Genomic DNA, 19,708 nt, shown 5'->3' with positions numbered 1-19,708 from the left:
TAGGCTTCAAGAGCATTTGAATCCTCAGTTTGGTCTTGGACGCAAAGAAACTGAGATCTCACCCTTCGTTCTTTAATCTGCAACCCAAGCACCTAAGCAATTTGCTTCCTACCTCTCGGTTTTATTTTTCCTGTCCTAGAGCAGACAGGGAGACGTGAAAGTTACAGATAAGGGGTTTATTGCCCAGGGGTCCCTGGGTCACAGGGATGCCCAACTTCAGAGGATGGCTCTGGTCCCAATTTCTAATCTCAGCAGATATTCTGCTTCTGATCCTGGCAGGATGCCTACCTCCAGGACAACATGGGAAGTCTTTCTGAGTCCAGCAGAGGACCCTGGGGGCTGGGTTGGAGGCTCTTCTTGATTTCTGCTCTCTGGCAGGGCAGGGGTTAATGGTGAATTGCAACACATCTCTAGTCTGAGTCACCTCCTACTGACACTCCCCCCCAGTTTCCCTCCCCTGAAGTCTTATAAAGAGGACCAGAGACTGGAGAGTGAAAAGAGCTGGAGGGAAGAGCCCCACCCCCCCCACCCCCAGCTCTGCTCCCTCAGGCTCCCAGGATTCTCAGAGCAGAGGGCACAAACTCTGAAGCTCTTGCCTGGTGGGACCATGAACTGGCAGCGGCTGTGGCTGGGCTTCCTACTCCCGCTGACCGTCTCATGCCGGGCTGTGGGGCCTGGAGAGAAGGAGGCAGCTGTGGTGAGTCTCCTGGGAAAGCCAGACCCAGGCTGGGGGAGGGATGGAGGAACTGCTCCTTAGTCCCATCCAAGCTGCTCTTCTGACTTACAACTGCCTGCCCTGCCCTTCGCTTCTCTAGTCCATGATCCACCCCTACCCATCCCTACTCCCTCCCCTCATACTCCCCTAAGATGCCTCTCCTTCAGTCCTTCCACATCTGTCCCCTCCTATCCTAATGGGCTGTTAGGTTATGTAGAAGCTTCACCCAGAGACTAATCCCCTTTTGATTTTATCTGCTGACCCCTACCCTCATCATAGGATTACTTGTTGCAATATGGTTACCTACAGAAGCCTCTAGAAGGACCTGACAACTTTAGGCCAGAAGATGTCATAGAGGCACTGAGGTGAGAGATTGTAAGGTGCATGCCTTCAGGGTCAAGTTCACAAGATCTTTTTCTCTTCTCACCTTTTCCATTCCCCAGGCTCATCTCTGCCTGCCTCACATCCATTTCGGGGATCCAGAGAATGTGTGGTGGGACCAGGGGTGAGAGGGGGAGTCAAGGATGAGGGCACAGTTATTGGATTTTCCTAGGCCCTAAGCACTTCTTTGGAGGCTCCATCCCACATTATATCCAAAATACTATTATTTGGTCACATCCTGCAGGCAATGTAATTTATATGAGTTGGAGCTGAGTTGTTGACATGATGTTGCCTTTCAAAGATATTTAATCCAGCATGTATTTCTTTCTGTTTTGAAGTTTTCTTTTCTTATTTTCGGTCTAATGGGTGATTTCTCAGATATGTTCCCAGTCCATTGAAAAGCCACAATACTTGTGGTGCATGATGGATGAAATTGCCCAGAGTGGGCAGGCTGGACTGGGAACGGGGTGTCCAGCCAGGAGGGGAGAAGGCAGAGGGAGGATGGGCCCTCAGGTGGTAGCAGTGGTGAGAGAGTCTCAGAGCAGGAGTAGGACACTTCTCAGGGCAGGAGGAGGTTAGAAATTGCAGTGGAGGAAGAAGGCAACACCAGAGAGCACTTTACCCAAATAAGAACGTCAACACAGGGGGTGAAGTTGGAGTATTGCCTTCTATGCAGAACAGAAGAGGAAGGCCCAATTATGAGGACTGGATTCTGGAGTGATCCCATCACCTCCAGAGCTTTAGTGCCATTCTCAGTCATTACGTTGGGCAAAAGGGGACCAAAGAGCTATCCCCATTTCTTAGTCATTCCAGATGTCCCTGTCCTGCTGGACCATCCCTCTTCATCTTTCCAGAGCTTTTCAGGAAGCATCTGAGCTGCCAGTCTCAGGTCAGCTGGATGATGCCACAAGTGCCCGTATGAGGCAGCCCCGCTGTGGCCTGGAGGACCCCTTCAACCAGAAGACCCTTAAATACCTGCTGCTGGGTGAGAACTGAGCCTGGGAAAAGCGGGGGTCATGACTCTGGAGCACAGGTGACATTGGGACAGTCTGGACCAGCTCATCATTGAATGGATGGTAATCTGGTAATTGACTGATCACCACTTGCCTGGAAAGGTTGTTTCATGGCTTTGCTGAGTGAGTGCCCACACTCAGGGGAGCTGTCCAGAGCTGGTAAAGGTATCTGTGCTTCTAATCTATTTTTTGGTTCAATAACCAGGCCACTGGAGTAAGAAGCATCTGACCTTCCGCATCTTGAACCTACCGTCCACCCTACCATCCTCAACAGCCCGGGCAGCCCTGCTTCAAGCCTTCCAGTATTGGAGCAATGTGGCTCCCTTGACCTTCCGCGAGGTGAAGGCTGGCTGGGCTGATATCCGCCTTTCCTTCCATGGCCGCCATAGCTTGTACTGCTCCAATTCCTTTGACGGGCCCGGTAGGCACCAGCTCTCAGCTCTCCCACCTCACAGACCTCTGTCTCCTTGAGTCAGTGACTCCGGAAACTAAATGTCAGGCTACCCTCCTATGCTCAACTGCACCCTACACTCTCCAACCACCTTCTAATATTCCCTTGGGGAGCAACATGTCATCTCCCTGGGGCCTTACCAAGCCTGTTTCTTTGAAGCTTATGCCTTCTTCCTTAGCTTAAGTTCCTCTGCTCAAGGCATATTCCAGGGAGGACTGGAGTATGTTGCCAAAGACAACAGAGTGACTGGGAGGTAACAGGACAGAGCGATGGGAATCCATGAGAGATCAGGGTAGTGACAGGGAAATCTGAAAGGAGTGAGAGGTGTCCAAGATATAATCAGTCTACTTGGGGAGATTTTAAGGGAATAGAGTAATTGGAGTTTATAACAGGCAGGGGATGCTCCACCCTAGGAGACTCTGATCTCCTGCCTGTCTACCTTTGCCTTTTTCCAGGGCGGGTCCTGGCCCATGCCGACATCCCAGAGCTGGGCAGTGTACACTTTGATGAAGATGAGCTCTGGACTGAGGGGACCTACCGGGGGGTGAACCTGCGCATCATCGCAGCCCATGAAATTGGCCATGCCCTGGGGCTGGGGCACTCCCGATACACCCAGGCCCTTATGGCTCCTGTCTACGCTGGCTACCGGCCCTACTTCAAGCTGCACCCTGATGATGTGGCTGGGATCCAGGCTCTCTATGGTCAGTCCTTTCCCCTAGTCCTCACGAGGGTCAGTCTGACCAGTGTCTCTTCAAGCATAAAGACACAGGTCTAATCTTCATGGAGGGAAATGGCTTGGCTTCTTTCTCTTCCTCTTGCCATGTTATTCAGGCTTCTTCATTTTCAGGAGTTGTTTTTCTTTTTTTGGCCTCATTACATGGCTAGTGGTATCTCAGTTCCCCAATCAGGGATTGAACCCTGGCTGCAGCAGTGAAAGCCTGGAATCCTAACCACAAGGCCCCCGGGAACTCCCAGGAGCTCTATTTCTGACACTTCCAGGTCTAATCTTCTTTCCAGACCTCTCTCCTCCTACACCTGCTCTAGTGGATGAAGAATGAACATTCCAGAAATCCCCTCTCTCCCTTTCTGCTGCTGCTGCTAAGACGCTTCAGTCGTGTCCGACTCTGTGCAACCCCATAGATGGTAGCCCACCAGGCTCCCCTGTCTCTGGAATTCTCCAGGCAAGAACACTTGAGTGGGTTGCCATTTCCCTCTCCAATGCATGAAAGTGAGAAGTGAAAGTGAAGTCGCTCAGTCGTGTCCGACTCTTAGCGACCCCATGGACTGCAGCCCGCCAGGCTCCTCTGTCCATGGGATTTTCCAGGCAAGAGTACTGGAGTGGGGTGCCATTGCCTTCTCCATCTCTCCCTTTCTAGTGCCTCTCAAAACTAAAATGTGTCTCCTGCTGGTATCAGTGTGATCTTTTCTCCCACCAACGAAAGCTCTCCAGGTTTTCATTTTCCTCTCTATGCAATCTCTGAGCTTAACTTACAGTAGGAGAGTGGGGAAGCCAGTGCTCTGAGTTCTTTCCCTGAGCAGTATTATGTTACCTTGCAGGCAAGAAGAGCCCAGAGATAGAGGAGGAGGAGGAGGAAGACATGGCATTCCCTACTATACCCCTAGCGCCCACAGAACCCAGTCCCATGCCAGACCCCTGCAGTGGTGACCTGGATGCCGTGATGCTAGGTAAGACCCTTTCCCTCCAGGCTTGTAGGCAGGCAGTGGGGCAGGCTGCTGACCTTGAGACCTGGACAAATGAGAGTGACATGGGACCTCAGGGTGATCAGTGGAGGTTAGTCTCTAGGCAGGGGTTAGTGGCCATGGATGGAGGCAGAGGCCTGGGGAGGGAGGATTCAGAGCTAAATTCAGGATGGGCCAGGCAGGACATTACCTCCGTTGTTGCCCTGTGAGAGCCACTAAACACATCCGGAAATACAGCAAGAAGGAGAAAACAGTCTTGACTGGAATGTCTATTAGAGAGGGTATTATACCCACATGGAAGTACAACTTGGAAGCCACCTGGAGTAGAAGGTGAGGTCCCTAAGTGGGAGCAGCTATCCACAGGGCTGATTTGCTGTGAATGACAAAGGAGAGGCTGAACACTTCTCTGCCCTTAACAATCCTCTCCTTGAATGAACATTTGGGGAATCAGCCTGCCTGAGATACCCAGAAGTCTTTATTTGACCACTGTCTTAAAATAAAAAAAATTTTTGGTGGCAGTAGGTCTTTGTTTCATCATGTGGGATCATTTGTTGAGGCACATGGTCTCCCTAGTTGTGGCTCAAGGGTTCCAGAATCCATAGGCTCAGTAGTTGTAGCACATGGGCTTAGCTGCCCTGAGGCATGTGGAATCACCCTGGACCGGGATCAAACCCGTGTCCCCTGCATTGGCAGGCTTATTCTTAACCGCTGGACCAGTAGGGAAGTCCGGATACCTGTCTTTTTGACTTGTTGACACACCTCCTGCTCTTAGGGCCCCGAGGAAAGACCTACGCCTTCAAGGGAAACTATGTGTGGACCGTGACAGATTCAGGATTGGGTCCCTTGTTCCAAGTGTCTGCCCTCTGGGAGGGGCTCCCAGGAAACCTGGATGCAGCTGTCTACTCTCCTCGGACGCAATGGATTCACTTCTTTAAAGGTAAGGGCACTAGTTTACACTGTGCTACCTGAGGAGGGCCTGTGATTAGAGATGCCATAGAAGGAGGGAGAGATGAGAAGTTTCTAGAGGGTGGAACAGAGGAACTGAAAGTTATCACCTGGGGACAGAGGTGACTTGTTCTTTCCTTATATGCTCTCAGGAGACAAGGTGTGGCGCTACATTAATTTCAAGATGTCTCCTGGCTTTCCCAAGAAGCTGAATAGGGTAGGACCCAACCTGGATGCTGCTCTCTATTGGCCTATCAACAAAAAGGTGTTCCTCTTTAAGGTATAAAGCTCAAAGGAAGGGCAAATCCTTTGTAGGAGGGGCGGGCTACCTCCCATGGAAAAGCAAAGACTTGCTCTGGAAGGAAGTTCTGCAGCTGCCATGGGCTGAGAATAGACTTCGGTGGGGGTGGCGGGGGTTCTCTAAGCTCTCTCGTCATCCTTCTCTTCTCGCTGCTGACCCCACACCTAGGGCTCTGGATACTGGCAGTGGGATGAGCTGGCCACTACTGACTTCAGCCGCTACCCTAAACCAACCAAGGGATTGTTTACAGGAGTGCCAGACCAGCCCTCGGCCGCCATGAGCTGGCGGGATGGCCGTGTCTACTTCTTCAAGGGCAAACAGTATTGGCGCCTCAATCAGCAGCTTCGAGCAGAGAAAGGCTTTCCCAGAGATATCGCCCACAACTGGATGCACTGTCATCCCCCAAACACCACTGCATCCGATGGGGACACTGATTCCTCAGTCACAGGCATAGACCATGCAGCCACAGGATAACACTGGATACCATTTCCTTGGGCCATAGATACACCTTGAACTCTGGCGGCTCACCCAGAGATACAATCTTGGACGTTATCCCCTCAGTCACAGACTTCAGCACCCTTTCATTCCCTGGTAATGTCACTCTCTCAGAGGCCTGAGACCTCAATCAAATGTCTGCTGCAGCACAAGCATGAACCATGAACCTCAAGCCTCTAAATGACCCAGCTCCAGTCACCACCTCCCTGTACTCTTTCCCTCCTGGTCAGTGACTCTAACTAACTCAGCCTCCAGCTCCGTCCATTTCTCCACCATCCTAGATAGCACTTCCAACTGTGTCATTTTCTCTCTGGAGGACATTGGTAGAAGAAAGGCATCCCTCAGGCATTTAGCTGACAGCAGGCCACAGCTGGGAATGCCTGGGTCCTTCCTAGATAAAGAACAAGGAAACAGCATGGCCAGTAAAATGAGCAATGGCTTTGGAATCCTTGAGAATCACATCAACTTGCTTGTGACTTTGGGCAAGTTAATTAACCTCACTAAGCCTCAGGTTTCCCATCTGAAAAATAAGGTTAACACCAATCCCGCAGGGTTGTTGCATTAAATGAAATTCTGTGTGTGAAGTGCCTGGCACATTTGTGCTTAATAAAGATTAACTCCATTTTCACAGGGCTTCCCAGGTGACTCAGTGGTAAAGAATTTACTTGCCAATGCAGGAGATACAGTTTCAATTCCCTGGAGGAGGAAATGGCAACCCACTCCAGTATTCTTGTCTGAGAAATCCCATGGACAGAGGAGCCTGGTGGACTACAGTCCTTGGGGTCACTAAGAGTCGGACACAACTGAGTGACTGTGCAAGCGTGCACCATGTTCGTAAGATAGGACAGAATGATTCTTCCTCTGGCTGTGTGTGTGCCACTTCTATAGTGGTCTGGCCTGATAAAAGTACCTTCATCAGATCTTTAAGGGACAGAGAACTTGTCAGTATGGCTAACTCGTTGTTTGGGGGTGCAAAGAAAGAAAAGAGGAGCAACAGAAAAGGCTAGACTCCCAGGTTCAGTGTTCAATGTCATTTTATTCACATGTTCCTATGTTCTTCTTCCCTCCCATCATAACCTTGCTGCCCAGGGGAGGGACATATCTTCCTTCATGCTGAGGAACCAGGGAACAGACTTTGGGCAGGTAAATCAAGGGAGCGGAGAGTTAGAACAGGTTAGTGGCTGGGACGATGATCTGGTTAAGGAGATTAGTGTCCCCTATAATGAGAGACAGAGAAGGCACTTGTCTCCCACACAGCCCTGAAGACCAGGCTCCTTTGGGCAAAAGGGCAAGATTCTGGCATGTGGGCCAATGCTCTCAGCTTGAAGCAAGAAGCCAGCTTTGAGGGACAGTGGGTGCTGAGCCAGGCAGTGCCCTGTGGTCTTCCCCACATTGAGAAGGGAAAGGGAAGCACCACGGAGGATAGATACCCCCAACTGAGGTAGGAGAAGGGGGCCTGTGTCTGGGGGTCCAGAGAGAAAGGCTAACCAGGAACTCAATTGCTCCCTGATGAGGGGCCTGGGAATCAGGGATCCCGGAGCTCCACTGGTGCCCTTCTCCCCATCAAAAAGCTATCAAGTGCTTTAGGAGCCTTCCTGATTTTCTATAGGTAGGTCCTATGAAAACAATACCCCTTATTTGATCATTGAGAGGCACTTTGAGGCGGGTATACAGAAGGCTATTTGGGTAATGGCCCTCCTTGGTTTGGTTTGAAGGGAATTAGGGAGTCAGTTACTTTAGGGACCAGGACACCTCTATTACTGGACAGAGGTAGGTACTCATACTTCCATTCCTCTCCTTTCCCCACAAGAGTCCTCTCTATCTGTCCCTGAAACATATCCCTACAGGGCTGGTCTGGGTTGGAGCACAGATTCCATGCCGAAGTCCAAGAGGTGGGGAAGTCTGTGTGTGGATTCTGTGGGCCTAGGCCCTGCCCACCTAGTGTTCCCAGGACCTTGTTCCCAGGGTGAGGGCATCAGTGGAGGTTTAGGCTCAGGTCTGGGTGGGTGGAACCAGAAGGTGCAGTGAGGGGGACAGTGGAACCACAGTCAGAATCCAGGTCCAGGACAGTGTGGAGAGCGGTAGCCTGGGTGCCTGGTCCTAGCTGGCGCTCTCGAAGGCTCTGGAAATAACTCTGAAGGGGCAGGGCAGACAGGGCAGAAGAAAGGGCCTGGATCAGAACCCACCCTCCCACCCTGACCATCCCCCTATGCCTTCTGCCCCAGGCCCAGAGCAGCCCCCACGCCTCCACTCACTGGAGCCAGACTGTCGGCAGGGTTCCGTGCGCTGGCAGGGAGCTGGCGCCTGTAGCTACCCTCACAGAGCCCTGCGCCAGGGGAGGTCCGGTGCCACTTGGCTTCCTGATGACGGATTCGAAGGAGCTGGAGATGCCTTCGCTGGTGGCTCAAGACCACTGCTTGGGAGGGGACAATGCAGACTCAGGGAGGCCTCTTTAGACTCTGAAACCCACCCCCAAATACACTCATACTCTAGAGAAACCCATTTGCTTATGTCTCTCAAACCTCATCCCCCTCCCAGTTATTCTAAAGAAACTTTTCTTTGGAATCCTCCTACTCTTCCCTTCTGACTTCCTTGAGATCTTCCTTTCCTTCCACATCAGTCCCCAGTAACTCTTCCCTACTCCCCAACCTCCCGACAATTTCTCTTTTCATTCTTACCCAGACTTTTGACTCCTCCAACTCTAACTTTTTTTCAGTGGCCTGCCTCATACACCTTAGACACCTCTGTCTTTTGCCCTCAGGTGTATTTTCCCCCTTCACCCCTTTAAGTCTGGGAACCAGGGACATAGGTTGTCTGCTGTCTATACCACGGTGGTAACTCACCATTGGCGTGGCCTCCATGTTCCGCATCCATGAGCTTCCACTGGGCCAGGGCCCCAAGGGCCCCCAGGGCTGGCCAGGTCCCCAGCAAGACCCAGCTATACCAGCAGAGAGGAGGCAAGGCTGGAAGTGCCTGCAAGCGTTGGCCCAGCCGACTGCCCAGGGCCAGCCCCTCCAGGAAGTAGTCAGCACAGGCCACCAGCACTGCAGCACCCAGCAGGGCTGTGCCCAGAACTGTGAATGGACGTGGCCACCGAAGTGTGAACAGGGCTCCCAGCAGTGCCAGCCCCACCAGCCCCCCAGCTGGTACCCAGGCTGAAGGTGGTTGGTAGATGGGCTCCGTGCCCAGCAGGACCCCAGCGCCCAGGGTTAGGCCTAGTAGGAGACCAGTCAGGAAGAGCCCGACACTGCGAACCAGCATGGTGACCAGGCCGCAGAGCAGTCCGATGCCGAGCGCAATGCCCGCGCTCACCTCCAGGCTCAGCTGTGTCTCTAGCACTCGCTCCTTATGGCACAGCAGGAAGATCACCAGGGCTCCTGACAGCAGGCCTGAGAGAAACATCACTGCCTTGAAGCAGCGGTAGCCTGGGAAGGGAGGCAGGAGGCAATGAGGGGCAGAAAGGGGTGGGTGGGGGAGGGTCGACAGGGCTGGGCTCTGATGACTCAGAAGGGATAGGAATGGCTAACCAGAGGAGCAGAAGTCAGGAGCAGCACCCCCAGGGACCTCAAGGCCAAGGGCAGAAAGGGATCATCTTAGGGAGGGCAGGGACTTTTCAGGAACTGTGAGGGGATGGGAGGGCAAATCAGGAGGTAAGATGGATGAATTGAGGGGAATAAGTATAGAGAAAAGGTTTTGTCCTTTCAGGGATGGTAGATGGGAAGAAATCAGCGCAGGCTAATTCAGGTTATTGGGGAATGGAATTTTGAAGTAGGAGGAAGGGGAGGGAAAATGATAGTTGCCAGGGGTCAGAGCTGAAGGAGTGGGCATGTGGGGGATGGAAGAAGAGCTGGCGAGAGTGGCACTGGACGCACTGAAGGTAGATATCCCCCGACAGAGGAGTAGAGGTGGCTCAGGAGCAAAGGAGAAAGACAGCGTCATCTCTGAGTGTGACAGTCTTGGGCAGCTGCCCCCCAGAACCCTGGCCCCGCCCTCACCGAAGCAGCAGTAGATGATTCCAAAGCAGCAGCAAAGGGCACACACCAGGGCGGGTGCCAGGTCAGGACTGTCCTGGGGTTGCAAGACACATCTCAGGTCTGGAGGCTCTAGGAGTTGTTGATTAAAGGGCCTGGGGTCAGAGGTCATGGCCAGGGGCAGCAAGGCTTCCTCCATGGCCGAAGAGAAGGTTGTCACAGAGGGGAAGATCAGTGTCAGCTCCTCTCATCCATCCATGAATGTCTTGAGGGGGCTGGGAAACCTGCAAGGGGGTAAGGGGGCAGGAACTCAGGTGCCCATGAACCTTGAGGATGCCCTTCTTTTAAAGAAAGGCCAATTTCAGGATGGAACTTGGTTCTGCTGGGGAAACTGAAGAAAGCTACAGGAAAGGGATGAGAGAGGTCAGCTTTCTATCACCCTCTAAAACAAGGACATTAAGTGGAACTTCAAATCTTAACAGGTAATGAGTCTTGGCTCCCTGGCTTTTGAGGGTGGGGTGGGAGGAGTAGGAAGTCTTCCATCTGTGGAAGGGGGTACTGCGGGCTAAAGGCTCAGTAGCCTGTTCCAGTTGAAAAGAAAGCTTGTCCCATCTACAGCTGGGACTCAAAATCATCCCACTGGACGGGGAAGGGTGGAGTTAGTAGAGGAGGGAGGAGAAGGAAGAGGAGAGAATGAGTCATGGTGGGGGTCTCCCAACAGCTGCTCCAACCCCAGAGAGGGAAGAGGGAAAAAAATCAGACACCAGAAGAGGAATCAAGTAGAGACAGTAACTGACACTTTGTCAGGGTTGGGAAGCCTTGCCTTCAGGTGGAGATAGGGTTATTGGGGGAAGGTGTCTGTCCAGCCACAGTCCAATTCCCACGGATCCCCCATGGACCAAGCAGGCGCCTTGCTCACAGGCATCTCACATCCTCCCCTCAGGACACTGGTGGGACTCTTTCTACCTTTCCCTTTCCCTGTGGTGTCAGGGCTGCCAGTGGGATTTGAACTCAGTTCCTGAAAGGAGAACATCAAGGAGGGGCTGGCATTGGGGGCACTAAAGGAATGGGGTAGAGTAGGTGCAGGCACTTCCTTTCAGCTGCCTTCTTTTGGACATCAAGATCTTAACAGGCTGGGAGGGGACTTGGCTTGGGGAGTCCCTGGGGCTCCTCTCCTCAATTCTTGGAAGTCTGGGGACCCTATTCAAGGAGAGATTGGGGAGGGGGTGTTAACTACTCACCACCCTGTCAGGGCTGAGGAAAGGAGGGGGTAGACGTGCTTCCCTAGACCCCCAGCTGCATCCCTGCCCAGAGTCTTAGGCGTCCGGGTGGCTGTCAGGCGTGGGCACCCCTAGGGCCACTCTGTTCTTTGCTCCCTAAACTCTTGCAAGTCGTATCGCAGCCCAAGCCCCAGTGAGCTAAAAGCAACCAGCTTGGGGGGTGGAGGAAGGGGACAGGGTGTGTGTTTGGGGGGGGTGACATCACGGGGCGGGACCCTCCAAATCTTTTCCCTGTGTGTGTGGGGGGGACCCAGTTTGCCTACTGCTCTAGGCTGGGATCAGAGACCCCCAGCCATAGCCGGGAGGGGTTTTTGGGGAACCGCAAGAGGTTTGGGGAATGGTCTCTGAATACCTATGTGCTGACTCAGCAACTCGAAGCTTTCAAATCCCTTACTGGTGTCCCAGCGCCCCCCTACTCCGGCTTGGTTTCTTCCACTTCCCAGAGAATTGGAGTATTGTCTGCTGGAGAACTTGGTGGTCCGGATCGGGGACCCCAGGAAGGGGCTCTTACTGATCTGGGGCGCCGGCGAGGGGTTCATGGGTAGAAAAACTTGCGGAGCAAGTCGGGGGTCTGGAAGGGGGACTAACGAAGAGGCGTTTGCAGAGCAGGGGACCGACAGAGGGTACCCAAGCCGGGTCTGCGTGGGGGCGGGGGCGCTTGTCAGCGTCGACCAAACATCTTGGCATGCAAACGAGATGCAAAGAAGCACGCAGATAAGGGCAGTGTTTTTTGGCACTCCGCTCGGGTACTAAGCCCAGTGGAGCCACGCTCCCAGTCCTCCGGCCCGCTTCGTGACGGGAAGAGAGCTGCACCCAGAGGGGCGGATCCGGGCCGTGGGAGCTACAGTTGTACAAGGCAGTTCGCCAGCTGGGTCAGGCGCTGGGGGGGCCGAGGGTTGCTGGGAAAGAAGGGGCAGCGAAGGAGGTCCAGGGCGGGGGCAGGCCCGGGGCGTCCTTCCCTCCGTTCCACCCCCGCATGATACCAAAAGGCCTCCGTCCTCGTTACAGGCAGCAGGGAAGGGATCAGTGCGGTGGTTTCTCTACGTTCCCTGATTTTGTCTGCAAGGGAAACAGACTGGGCTCGGTGGCTTTCCTCTATCTCCTGGTCTCAACAAAGTCCAAGAACACAGCCAGAGGAACCCTGAGAATCTGCTCCCAGTCCGCAGGCACTGCTGCAGCGCCCGCTTGCTCCGCTTCCGGTGGAGCAACCTTCGGGGACTCCAGTTCAGCACGCGGAGGGCGGCAGCTGAGGGCCCTTTAAAGGGCGGGGCCAGCTCTTCCCCAGGACCACCTCCTCTGGTTTGACTTAGCCTGCGGCACTGGCTTGCACCTCGGCAGACCGCTTTTACTTTTCCTTCCCGTGTCTTCCCTGGTGACCTCGGAAGTGGAAGTAGACGCGAATCGGCGGCCGCGGCGGGGACGGAAGGCGGAAGCAGAGCGTGAGCGGGAGGCGGAGCCGGGGGAGCTGCTCTCGTAGCTCCCCCTGGCCCTCGGCCCAGCTGCTCGAGGGGGAGGAGTTACCGCCACTCTTCGGTATGTTACCTTGATCCCCTTTACCCAGCTCGAGGGTTAACGGGTTGACTCTGTCAGGGGCAGTCTCAAGCTCCGCCCCCAGATGTTCCTGAAGGGCCGCACGGTCCCCACCCTTTTCTGGCAGCCTGCGGCCCCCTTTCCGGTCGTCTTTCCCTTTTTCCCAAGAGTGACCCCAGGACCACACCCTTTGCGGTACCTCCCTTTTCCCCTGTTTCAGGGTTATAGCTTTCTGGGGAAAGAAAAAATAATAAGGGAGCTTGGAGGAGTGGGGGGGGTGGGGGAGGGAGCAGCGTTGCCGTTAATGTAGTATTGGCTTTATTGCTGGGGTGATGAATGCCCCCGAATTGTTAAAACAAGGGAGGTGGGTGCATTCAATATATACCCAATTTAAGATTATTTAACCTTTTTGTTGGTCCTATCCTTGATCATCCCCACTTGATACCTTTGTTACAGGCATCAGAAGTCACCATGATGGCTGTGACCTAAAATCCTCAGGAAGCCCCGGGGTCATGGCCCAGAAGCACCCCGGAGAAGGAGGGTTGTGTGGAGCCCACCACAGTGGTGGTGCCTCCCTCAGGACTTTAGGACCCTCTGTGGACCCTGACATACTTTCATTCTCAGGACTCAGGGACTCAGCGGGGCCTGCTCCTAATGGTACCCGCTGCCTCACAGAGCACTCTAGTCCTAAGTACACACAGCCCCCAAATCCAGCCCACTGGTCGGATCCAAGCCATGGACCCCCAAGGGGTCCAGGACCCCCTTTGGCTGAAGAGGACCCTGATCAGAGTGAGGCATCTTCAGAAGAGTCAGGAGTGGACCAGGAACTCTCAAGAGAGAATGAGGCTGGGTACCAGGATGATGGGAACTCTTCTTTCCTTTCCATTCCATCTACTTGTAACTGCCAGGGAACCCCTGGAATCCCTGAAGGGCCTTACTCTGAGGGAAGAGAGAGCTCTTCTAGCAACTTTTGCCACCATTGTACCTCTCCAGCTTTGGGGGAAGATGAAGAGTTGGAAGGGGAATATGATGAAGAGGAACCTCTTAAGTTTCCCAGTGATCTTTCACGTGTGCCCAGTGAAAAGAAACCTGCACCCCGGAGACAGCGGCACCGTGTTCCAGCCAAGGAGGACACTCGGGAGGGTGGACGAAGAGATCCCAGATCCCCTGGTCGACATCGGCTGGGCCGGAAACGGAGTCAGGCAGATAAACGCAGAGGACTGGGATTGTGGGGAGCAGAGGAACTGTGTCAGCTTGGACAGGCAGGCTTCTGGTGGCTGATCGAACTGCTAGTATTAGTGGGGGAGTATGTGGAGACTTGTGGCCATCTCATCTATGCATGCAGGCAGCTGAAAGGCAGTGATCTGGACCTTTTACGTGTCTGGGTGGGAGTGTGGGCAGGGCGGCTGCGGGGCTGGGCCCAGGTGATATTCCAGTTTCTGAGCCAGGGGTTTTGCTATGGGGCAGGGCTGTTCACCCGTTTTCTTAGGCTTGTGGGTGCTTTGCTGCTCCTGGCTCTGGCCCTTTTGTTGGGCTGTTTACAGTTGGGCTGGCGGTTTCTGGTAGGATTGAGTGACCGGCTAGGCTGGAAGGGTAAAGCCACCTGGATCTTCTCTTGGCTGGCTTCTCCCACCTGGCAGCGTTGCCTGATTCTGTTGAGAGAGAGCAGGCCCTGGCAGCAGCTGGTAAGAATAGTTCAGTGGGGTTGGCTGGAGTTACCTTGGGTCAAACAGAGGACCAGTAGGCAGGCGAATGCACCTGTAGCTGGTGGTCGTTACTGCCAGCCTGAAGAGGAAGTGGCTCGACTCTTGACCATGGCTGGGGTTCCTGAGGATGAGCTAAACCCCTTTCACGTGTTGGGGGTTGAAGCCACAGCATCAGATGTTGAACTGAAGAAGGCCTATAGGCAGCTGGCAGTGATGGTGAGTACCCTTCTCTTTTTCCAGTTCTTTGTTCCCATATTTTATTTTCCATTACAATTTTTAGGTGGAGTAGAGGAAGGGACGGAGATGGCAATGGCAACCCACTCCAGTACTCTTGCCTGGAAAATCCCATGGATGGAGGAGTCTGGTAGGCTGCAGTCCATGGGGTCGCTAAAAGTCGGACATGACTAAGCGACTTCACTTTCACTTTTCACTTTCATGCATTGGAGAAGGGAATGGCAACCCACTCCAGTGTTCTTGCCTGGAGAATCCCAGGGACGGGGGAGCCAGGTGGGCTGCTGTCTATGGGGTTGCACAGAGTCAGACACGACTGAAGCAACTTAGCAGCAGCAGCAGCAGAGGGAGAGTAGAAAATCAACTTGAAGATGAAAATTATCTTAAATTCTCAGGAAAGAATTGTAAAGGGGATCTGACTTTCCCTTAAAGTTTTGTATCATGAAATTCTTTTTCTCAATGAAAATAAATGAACCTGGTATAGTAGACAGTGCTGGACTCACTCACCTGGACTATCCAGGTGAAGTCCCTCTGAGTAGGTTGGAGAAGAGGCCTAGTCAGAATGCTTATCAGTTCCTCCTGAACAAATGAGGGGTTTCTGAACACAGGGAAATCCAACTGTCTTCCTAGTGAGGCAAGTGTGGGAAGATTGAGAGAGTACATGTGAGTGATTATTCCAGGACCAGGTGAAAGAAAAGCTATTTCAAGACCAACAACCAGGTTCGGAAAGGGAAGGCTAATGGGACATAAATCTTGGAGAGGCATGTATGTATGTATGTCATACATGAAAATGTTGGTGATTAGGTAGGATATAGGTGGTTGTGACTTAAATGCTTGAAGGAAATGGTTTAATACAAGCATGCAATCAAATTGCTCTTAGAAGTAGATATTTGATTGCTATTTTTAGATATGATTGTTACTGCTATTTCTGTACAAGTAAAACTGTTAGGAACATAAGTGAGTTCTGCACGCTAAGTCGCTTCATTCGTGTCTGACTCTTTGTGGCACTAGGGACTGTAGCCTGCCAAGCTCCTCTGTCCATGGGATTCTCCAGGCAAGAGTACTGGAGTGGGTTGCAAGTCCTCCAGGGGATCAAACTTGCATTTCGAAATCTCCTGTACTGACAGGCGGATTCTTTACTACTAGCGCCACCTGGGAAGTCCATGACTATAAGTAATATGTGTAAATTGCATTGGAGGACTATTTGAGTGTATGGAACTTGACTGGTAAAATACCAGTGTGCAAATTACCTCAGTGGTTGCACGACATGAAAGAGAAAAGGACAACCAGAGTTTCCATTAACCATTCTAGGTACAATAAAATACCAGACCTGAAACTTGCCAGATAACTAAATTAGTTTGGTGGGAAATACATGCCCCTTATTGGATGGCCTGGGTTATTCTGAGAGTGAGGAACAGTGTTCACACTCAAATCGTTACTAACGGTAGAGGTCTTTTCTCACCTTCATGTCTTTTAGCATATTTTGTCTCTTGGGGAATGTCATTAAAAAATTCTCATTTTCAACTACTTTATTGAAGTAAAGTTCCCTGAACCTTAGTAAAACTGTCGCACAACCTGAAGTTACCCCCTTGTTCTTGGCCAGAGTATCTGTGGGCTCTTTTTGGCCAAGCCATGTGGCATGTGGAATCTTAGTTCCTTAAGATTGAACCAGGGATTGAACCTGCACCCTTGCATTGGAAGCACAGTCTTAACCACTGGACGACCAGGCAAGTCCCTGTAGTTTTTTACACAGCCTCTCACTGCCCTTATTAGGCCCTAACATGACCATTACTCGCATTCTGTAAGCTTGGGGGTATGAGAGAGATGACAGCATTCTGCAAGAGACTAGCTTTATCTGTTTTTGGTGCATGAGGATGGGAAAAATCAGGGAACTGTAGGAAGTGAGAATATTATTTGTCTTGGAGAAAAGGCTGAAAAGTGGATTAAAAACCTGAGGGTCATGGTATGTTATTTCACACCTGGAACAGAAAGGCAAACCATTGTAGGAAGTTTTGAGTAGATATGAGAATTTCCTAGTTAGAAACAGAGTTTGAGGATTGTTGGAACTTTATGACTGACAACAAAGTTAAAATATAAGAGTTTAGTATGTGTGGCAGGGTGATCAACCATCCGTGTTTGCCTGAAATTGAAAGGTTTCCTGAAACATGAAATTTAAATGCTAGAACTGGGACAGTTCCAGGCACACTAGAGTGGTAGATCACCATAGTGCCAGATTCTCTGTATTCTGCTTCATGTGTATTCTCATTTAATACTAACAGTCCAAGATAGATAAAATACTCTAGGTCATGAAGCTAATGAGCAGTAGAGGCAGAACTTAAACACAGATCTATCTGCAGAGCCAGAGCAATTAACCATTAAGCTATATTGATTCTTCAAAAGGGTGTTAAATAGGAAGTTATCAACAATAACCTGTTGATATGAGGTTATTTTGACTCAAGATGGGGAGAGGGTTGGAATGGATATGTAATGAAATCTGTTTTGGTAGGTTCATCCTGACAAAAATCATCATCCTCGTGCTGAGGAGGCCTTCAAGGTTTTGCGGGCAGCTTGGGACATTGTCAGCAACCCTGAAAGACGGAAGGAATATGAGATGTAAGTTGGAGCTAGGAAATTATCAGGTAGGGTAAATGAATAACCTTCAAGAGCAGAGATCCCTGGACTTACAGATGAAGGCTCTCCAAGGCAGAGGAGGTGGCTTGTCTAGCTGGCCAAGGGCCTCAAGAGGCCAATAGACCTGTCTCCCTTTGTCCCTCACTCAATATCCTGACTTACATAGCCTTTTTTCTCTCAGGAAACGAATGGCAGAAAATGAGCTGAGCCGGTCAGTGAATGAGTTTCTGTCCAAGCTGCAAGAAGCAATGAATACTATGATGTGCAGCCGATGCCAGGGAAAGCATAGGTACGATTTAAATAGGACAGGACTGGGACAGCCAGTTTGGGGACTGGTGACCAAAAACGTTCCTTGTATCATTGGTAGTTGTGGGATCCAGATGGTAAATAAAAAGACCCTGAGTTTCAACTTTTGCCATATTGTCAAGAGATTGAAGATCTGAATTACCAAGAAGACAAGATAGTAATTCTGGCTTTAAGATAGGTTGAGGGCAGGGCGTACGTGGGCATACATAACTGAGTGGTGGTAACTTTAGATGTTTGTTAGTAACCATACTTGTCAGCCAATGAGACATCAGTAATGATGAGACTGTAGCAATGCTCTAGGTAGTCTTAACGTATTATTAAGGAACTGTTCTTTTGTTGAATTTCAGGAGGTTTGAAATGGACCGGGAACCTAAGAGTGCCAGATACTGTGCTGAGTGTAATAGGCTGCATCCTGCTGAGGAGGGTGACTTTTGGGCAGAGTCAAGCATGTTGGGCCTCAAAATCACCTACTTTGCGCTGATGGATGGAAAGGTGTATGATATCACAGGTATACTTCTGTCCTCGGGAAGTATGGGCTCATATATCCTCAGAACTGTGATATTTTGGCTAATTGTCTCTCATGCTTGCAGAGTGGGCTGGATGCCAGCGTGTGGGAATCTCCCCAGATACCCACAGAGTCCCTTATCACATCTCATTTGGTTCGCGGATGCCAGGCACCAGTGGGCGGCAGAGGTAGGTGGTGTTTCTCTCAATGATCTATCCACTGTTCTAGTTCTGAATATGGTTTCCAATGACATGCTATTTAGGACATGTAGGTGTCTCACCATTTAAGTGTTTGGGACCTGACTCAGTATGTCTTTAACATATGTATAAATAGATGAACTAGATAGCCATTTGACTCCAGTATCTCTTTCCTCATTATGCCTTCTGTTTTCCTCTCAGAGCTACTCCAGATGCCCCTCCTGCTGACCTTCAGGATTTCTTGAGCCGGATCTTTCAAGTACCCCCAGGCCAGATGTCCAATGGGAACTTCTTTGCAGCTCCTCAGCCCGGCCCCGGGGCCACTGCAGCCTCCAAGCCCAACAGCACAGTACCCAAGGGAGAAGCCAAACCGAAGCGGCGGAAGAAAGTGAGGAGGCCCTTCCAACGTTGACACCCCTTCTCTTTCCTCCAGTCAATGTCAGGGAGTCAAAAGGGCTGTGTACAGCACCAGATGGAGTTTGATTTGTTTATTTTTAAATATTTAAAAAAGGGAAAATTTTAAGCTCAAATTGTTCACTTAGTACTTTTAGGAAGCCCTGGAACCACTCTCCTCCACCAGCACCCAGGAACTGAATCTTGTCTTCTGACAATACCAAAGAAGTAGGGGATGTCTAGAACTAAGAACCTGGGGCCTGGACCTGGGCTGGACGGTATCTCCCATAGTGTGGGAACTGGATATTTCCCTGGGGTTTGTATGCCTTTATCTTGTCTTTTGCTTCTTATAGCAGATGACACTCCCCCCGACTCCCAAACGACTCTGTCTTATTTCTTGACTCATTTCAGGAGGGAGCCCCCTCCTTTGCCCCAGTATACTAGTTAAAAGAACAAGAAAGCATGTAACCCTAATTATAGGAGATACATAAGAGTTCAGAGAGTGGGAACTCTTACCTTGAGGGTAATCACTCAACTTCATGCTTGTTGCTGCAGGGATGGCCAAAACTAATAATTTTTAAAAAACAAGATTCATGCCCTCTGCCCTTGGGTGAGGGGGAAGGGTAAAGGGGCTCCTGGCAGCCCCCTTATGATCCAAGGGTTTGTATTTTTTTAAGTTTGTTCATATTTGTATGTACATATCTATTTAAAGCCAGGGGATTATCTTTCTATAAATACGTAACTGGCAACCTGTATCTTCCCTCTCTTCTTTGCCCATATAGCTGGAGCCCTTTTTCTCATTTGAGAATCTTTTCCTTCCTAAGTGTTAGAGTAAAGGGCACCTCCTGCTGGACCAAGGGAGGGGGATAAAAAAAATACCTTAAAGAAATGTTGTAGTTCTGTCAGTCAGTCATTGTTGCATCTTTCTTCTCTGGCTTTATGAAGACATCTCCCTA

The 19,708-nt window shown here is 51.2% G+C and overlaps 3 protein-coding genes across 10 annotated transcripts; 2 read left to right on the top strand and 1 right to left on the bottom strand.

Moving 5' to 3' along the window:
- Positions 1-500: 500 nt before the first annotated feature.
- MMP19 (matrix metallopeptidase 19) lies at positions 501-6,630 on the top strand. The gene is made up of 9 exons (XM_006075076.4): positions 501-697; positions 995-1,080; positions 1,951-2,081; positions 2,315-2,530; positions 3,016-3,261; positions 4,118-4,246; positions 5,034-5,198; positions 5,359-5,486; positions 5,676-6,630. The coding sequence occupies exons 1-9, from the start codon at positions 608-610 to the stop codon at positions 5,979-5,981; spliced, it is 1,497 nt and encodes a 498-aa protein (XP_006075138.3). The 5' UTR covers positions 501-607; the 3' UTR covers positions 5,982-6,630.
- Positions 6,631-7,018: 388 nt separating this feature from the next.
- LOC102402769 (transmembrane protein 198) lies at positions 7,019-12,570 on the bottom strand. 7 transcript variants are annotated; one of them, XM_025283700.3, is made up of 5 exons: positions 11,606-12,570; positions 9,998-10,257; positions 8,846-9,427; positions 8,258-8,418; positions 7,019-8,136 (listed from the first exon to the last, which is right to left on the bottom strand). In XM_025283700.3, the coding sequence occupies exons 2-5, from the start codon at positions 10,170-10,172 to the stop codon at positions 7,978-7,980; spliced, it is 1,077 nt and encodes a 358-aa protein (XP_025139485.3). In that variant the 5' UTR covers positions 10,173-10,257; positions 11,606-12,570; the 3' UTR covers positions 7,019-7,977. The 7 variants fall into 7 exon arrangements, with proteins under 7 accessions (XP_025139485.3, XP_025139488.3, XP_025139484.3 ...); XM_025283703.3 differs by lacking the exon at positions 11,606-12,570 and adding an exon at positions 11,215-11,596 and having other exon boundaries at positions 8,846-9,391; XM_025283699.3 differs by lacking the exon at positions 11,606-12,570 and adding an exon at positions 11,215-11,595.
- Positions 12,571-12,581: 11 nt separating this feature from the next.
- DNAJC14 (DnaJ heat shock protein family (Hsp40) member C14) lies at positions 12,582-19,507 on the top strand. Of its 2 annotated transcripts, none has more exons than XM_006075078.4 (7): positions 12,582-12,786; positions 13,240-14,705; positions 17,227-17,333; positions 17,533-17,640; positions 18,005-18,165; positions 18,248-18,350; positions 18,561-19,507. In XM_006075078.4, the coding sequence occupies exons 2-7, from the start codon at positions 13,296-13,298 to the stop codon at positions 18,769-18,771; spliced, it is 2,100 nt and encodes a 699-aa protein (XP_006075140.1). In that variant the 5' UTR covers positions 12,582-12,786; positions 13,240-13,295; the 3' UTR covers positions 18,772-19,507. The 2 variants fall into 2 exon arrangements, with proteins under 2 accessions (XP_006075140.1, XP_025139481.1); XM_025283696.3 differs by lacking the exon at positions 12,582-12,786 and adding an exon at positions 12,823-12,978.
- Positions 19,508-19,708: the final 201 nt, after the last annotated feature.

This window comes from Bubalus bubalis, chromosome 4 (genome assembly GCF_019923935.1).
Source record: "Bubalus bubalis isolate 160015118507 breed Murrah chromosome 4, NDDB_SH_1, whole genome shotgun sequence".
Lineage (NCBI taxonomy): Eukaryota > Metazoa > Chordata > Mammalia > Artiodactyla > Bovidae > Bubalus > Bubalus bubalis.
This window is presented reverse-complemented; position numbering and strand designations above follow the sequence as displayed.

Coding starts and splice junctions, on each gene's coding strand:
- LOC102402769 (XM_025283700.3), bottom strand. CDS start 10,172: ATGGAGGAAGCCTTGCTGCCCCTGGCCATGACCTCTGACCCCAGGCCC. Junction 9,428..9,997: donor AATCATCTACTGCTGCTTCG/GTGAGGGCGGGG, acceptor CTCCCTTCCCAG/GCTACCGCTGCTTCAAGGCA. Junction 8,419..8,845: donor ACATGGAGGCCACGCCAATG/GTGAGTTACCAC, acceptor TCCCCTCCCAAG/CAGTGGTCTTGAGCCACCAG.
- MMP19 (XM_006075076.4), top strand. CDS start 608: ATGAACTGGCAGCGGCTGTGGCTGGGCTTCCTACTCCCGCTGACCGTC. Junction 3,262..4,117: donor TGGGATCCAGGCTCTCTATG/GTCAGTCCTTTC, acceptor GTTACCTTGCAG/GCAAGAAGAGCCCAGAGATA. Junction 5,199..5,358: donor ATGGATTCACTTCTTTAAAG/GTAAGGGCACTA, acceptor ATATGCTCTCAG/GAGACAAGGTGTGGCGCTAC.
- DNAJC14 (XM_006075078.4), top strand. CDS start 13,296: ATGGCCCAGAAGCACCCCGGAGAAGGAGGGTTGTGTGGAGCCCACCAC. Junction 14,706..17,226: donor ATAGGCAGCTGGCAGTGATG/GTGAGTACCCTT, acceptor CTGTTTTGGTAG/GTTCATCCTGACAAAAATCA. Junction 18,351..18,560: donor GGCACCAGTGGGCGGCAGAG/GTAGGTGGTGTT, acceptor TTTTCCTCTCAG/AGCTACTCCAGATGCCCCTC.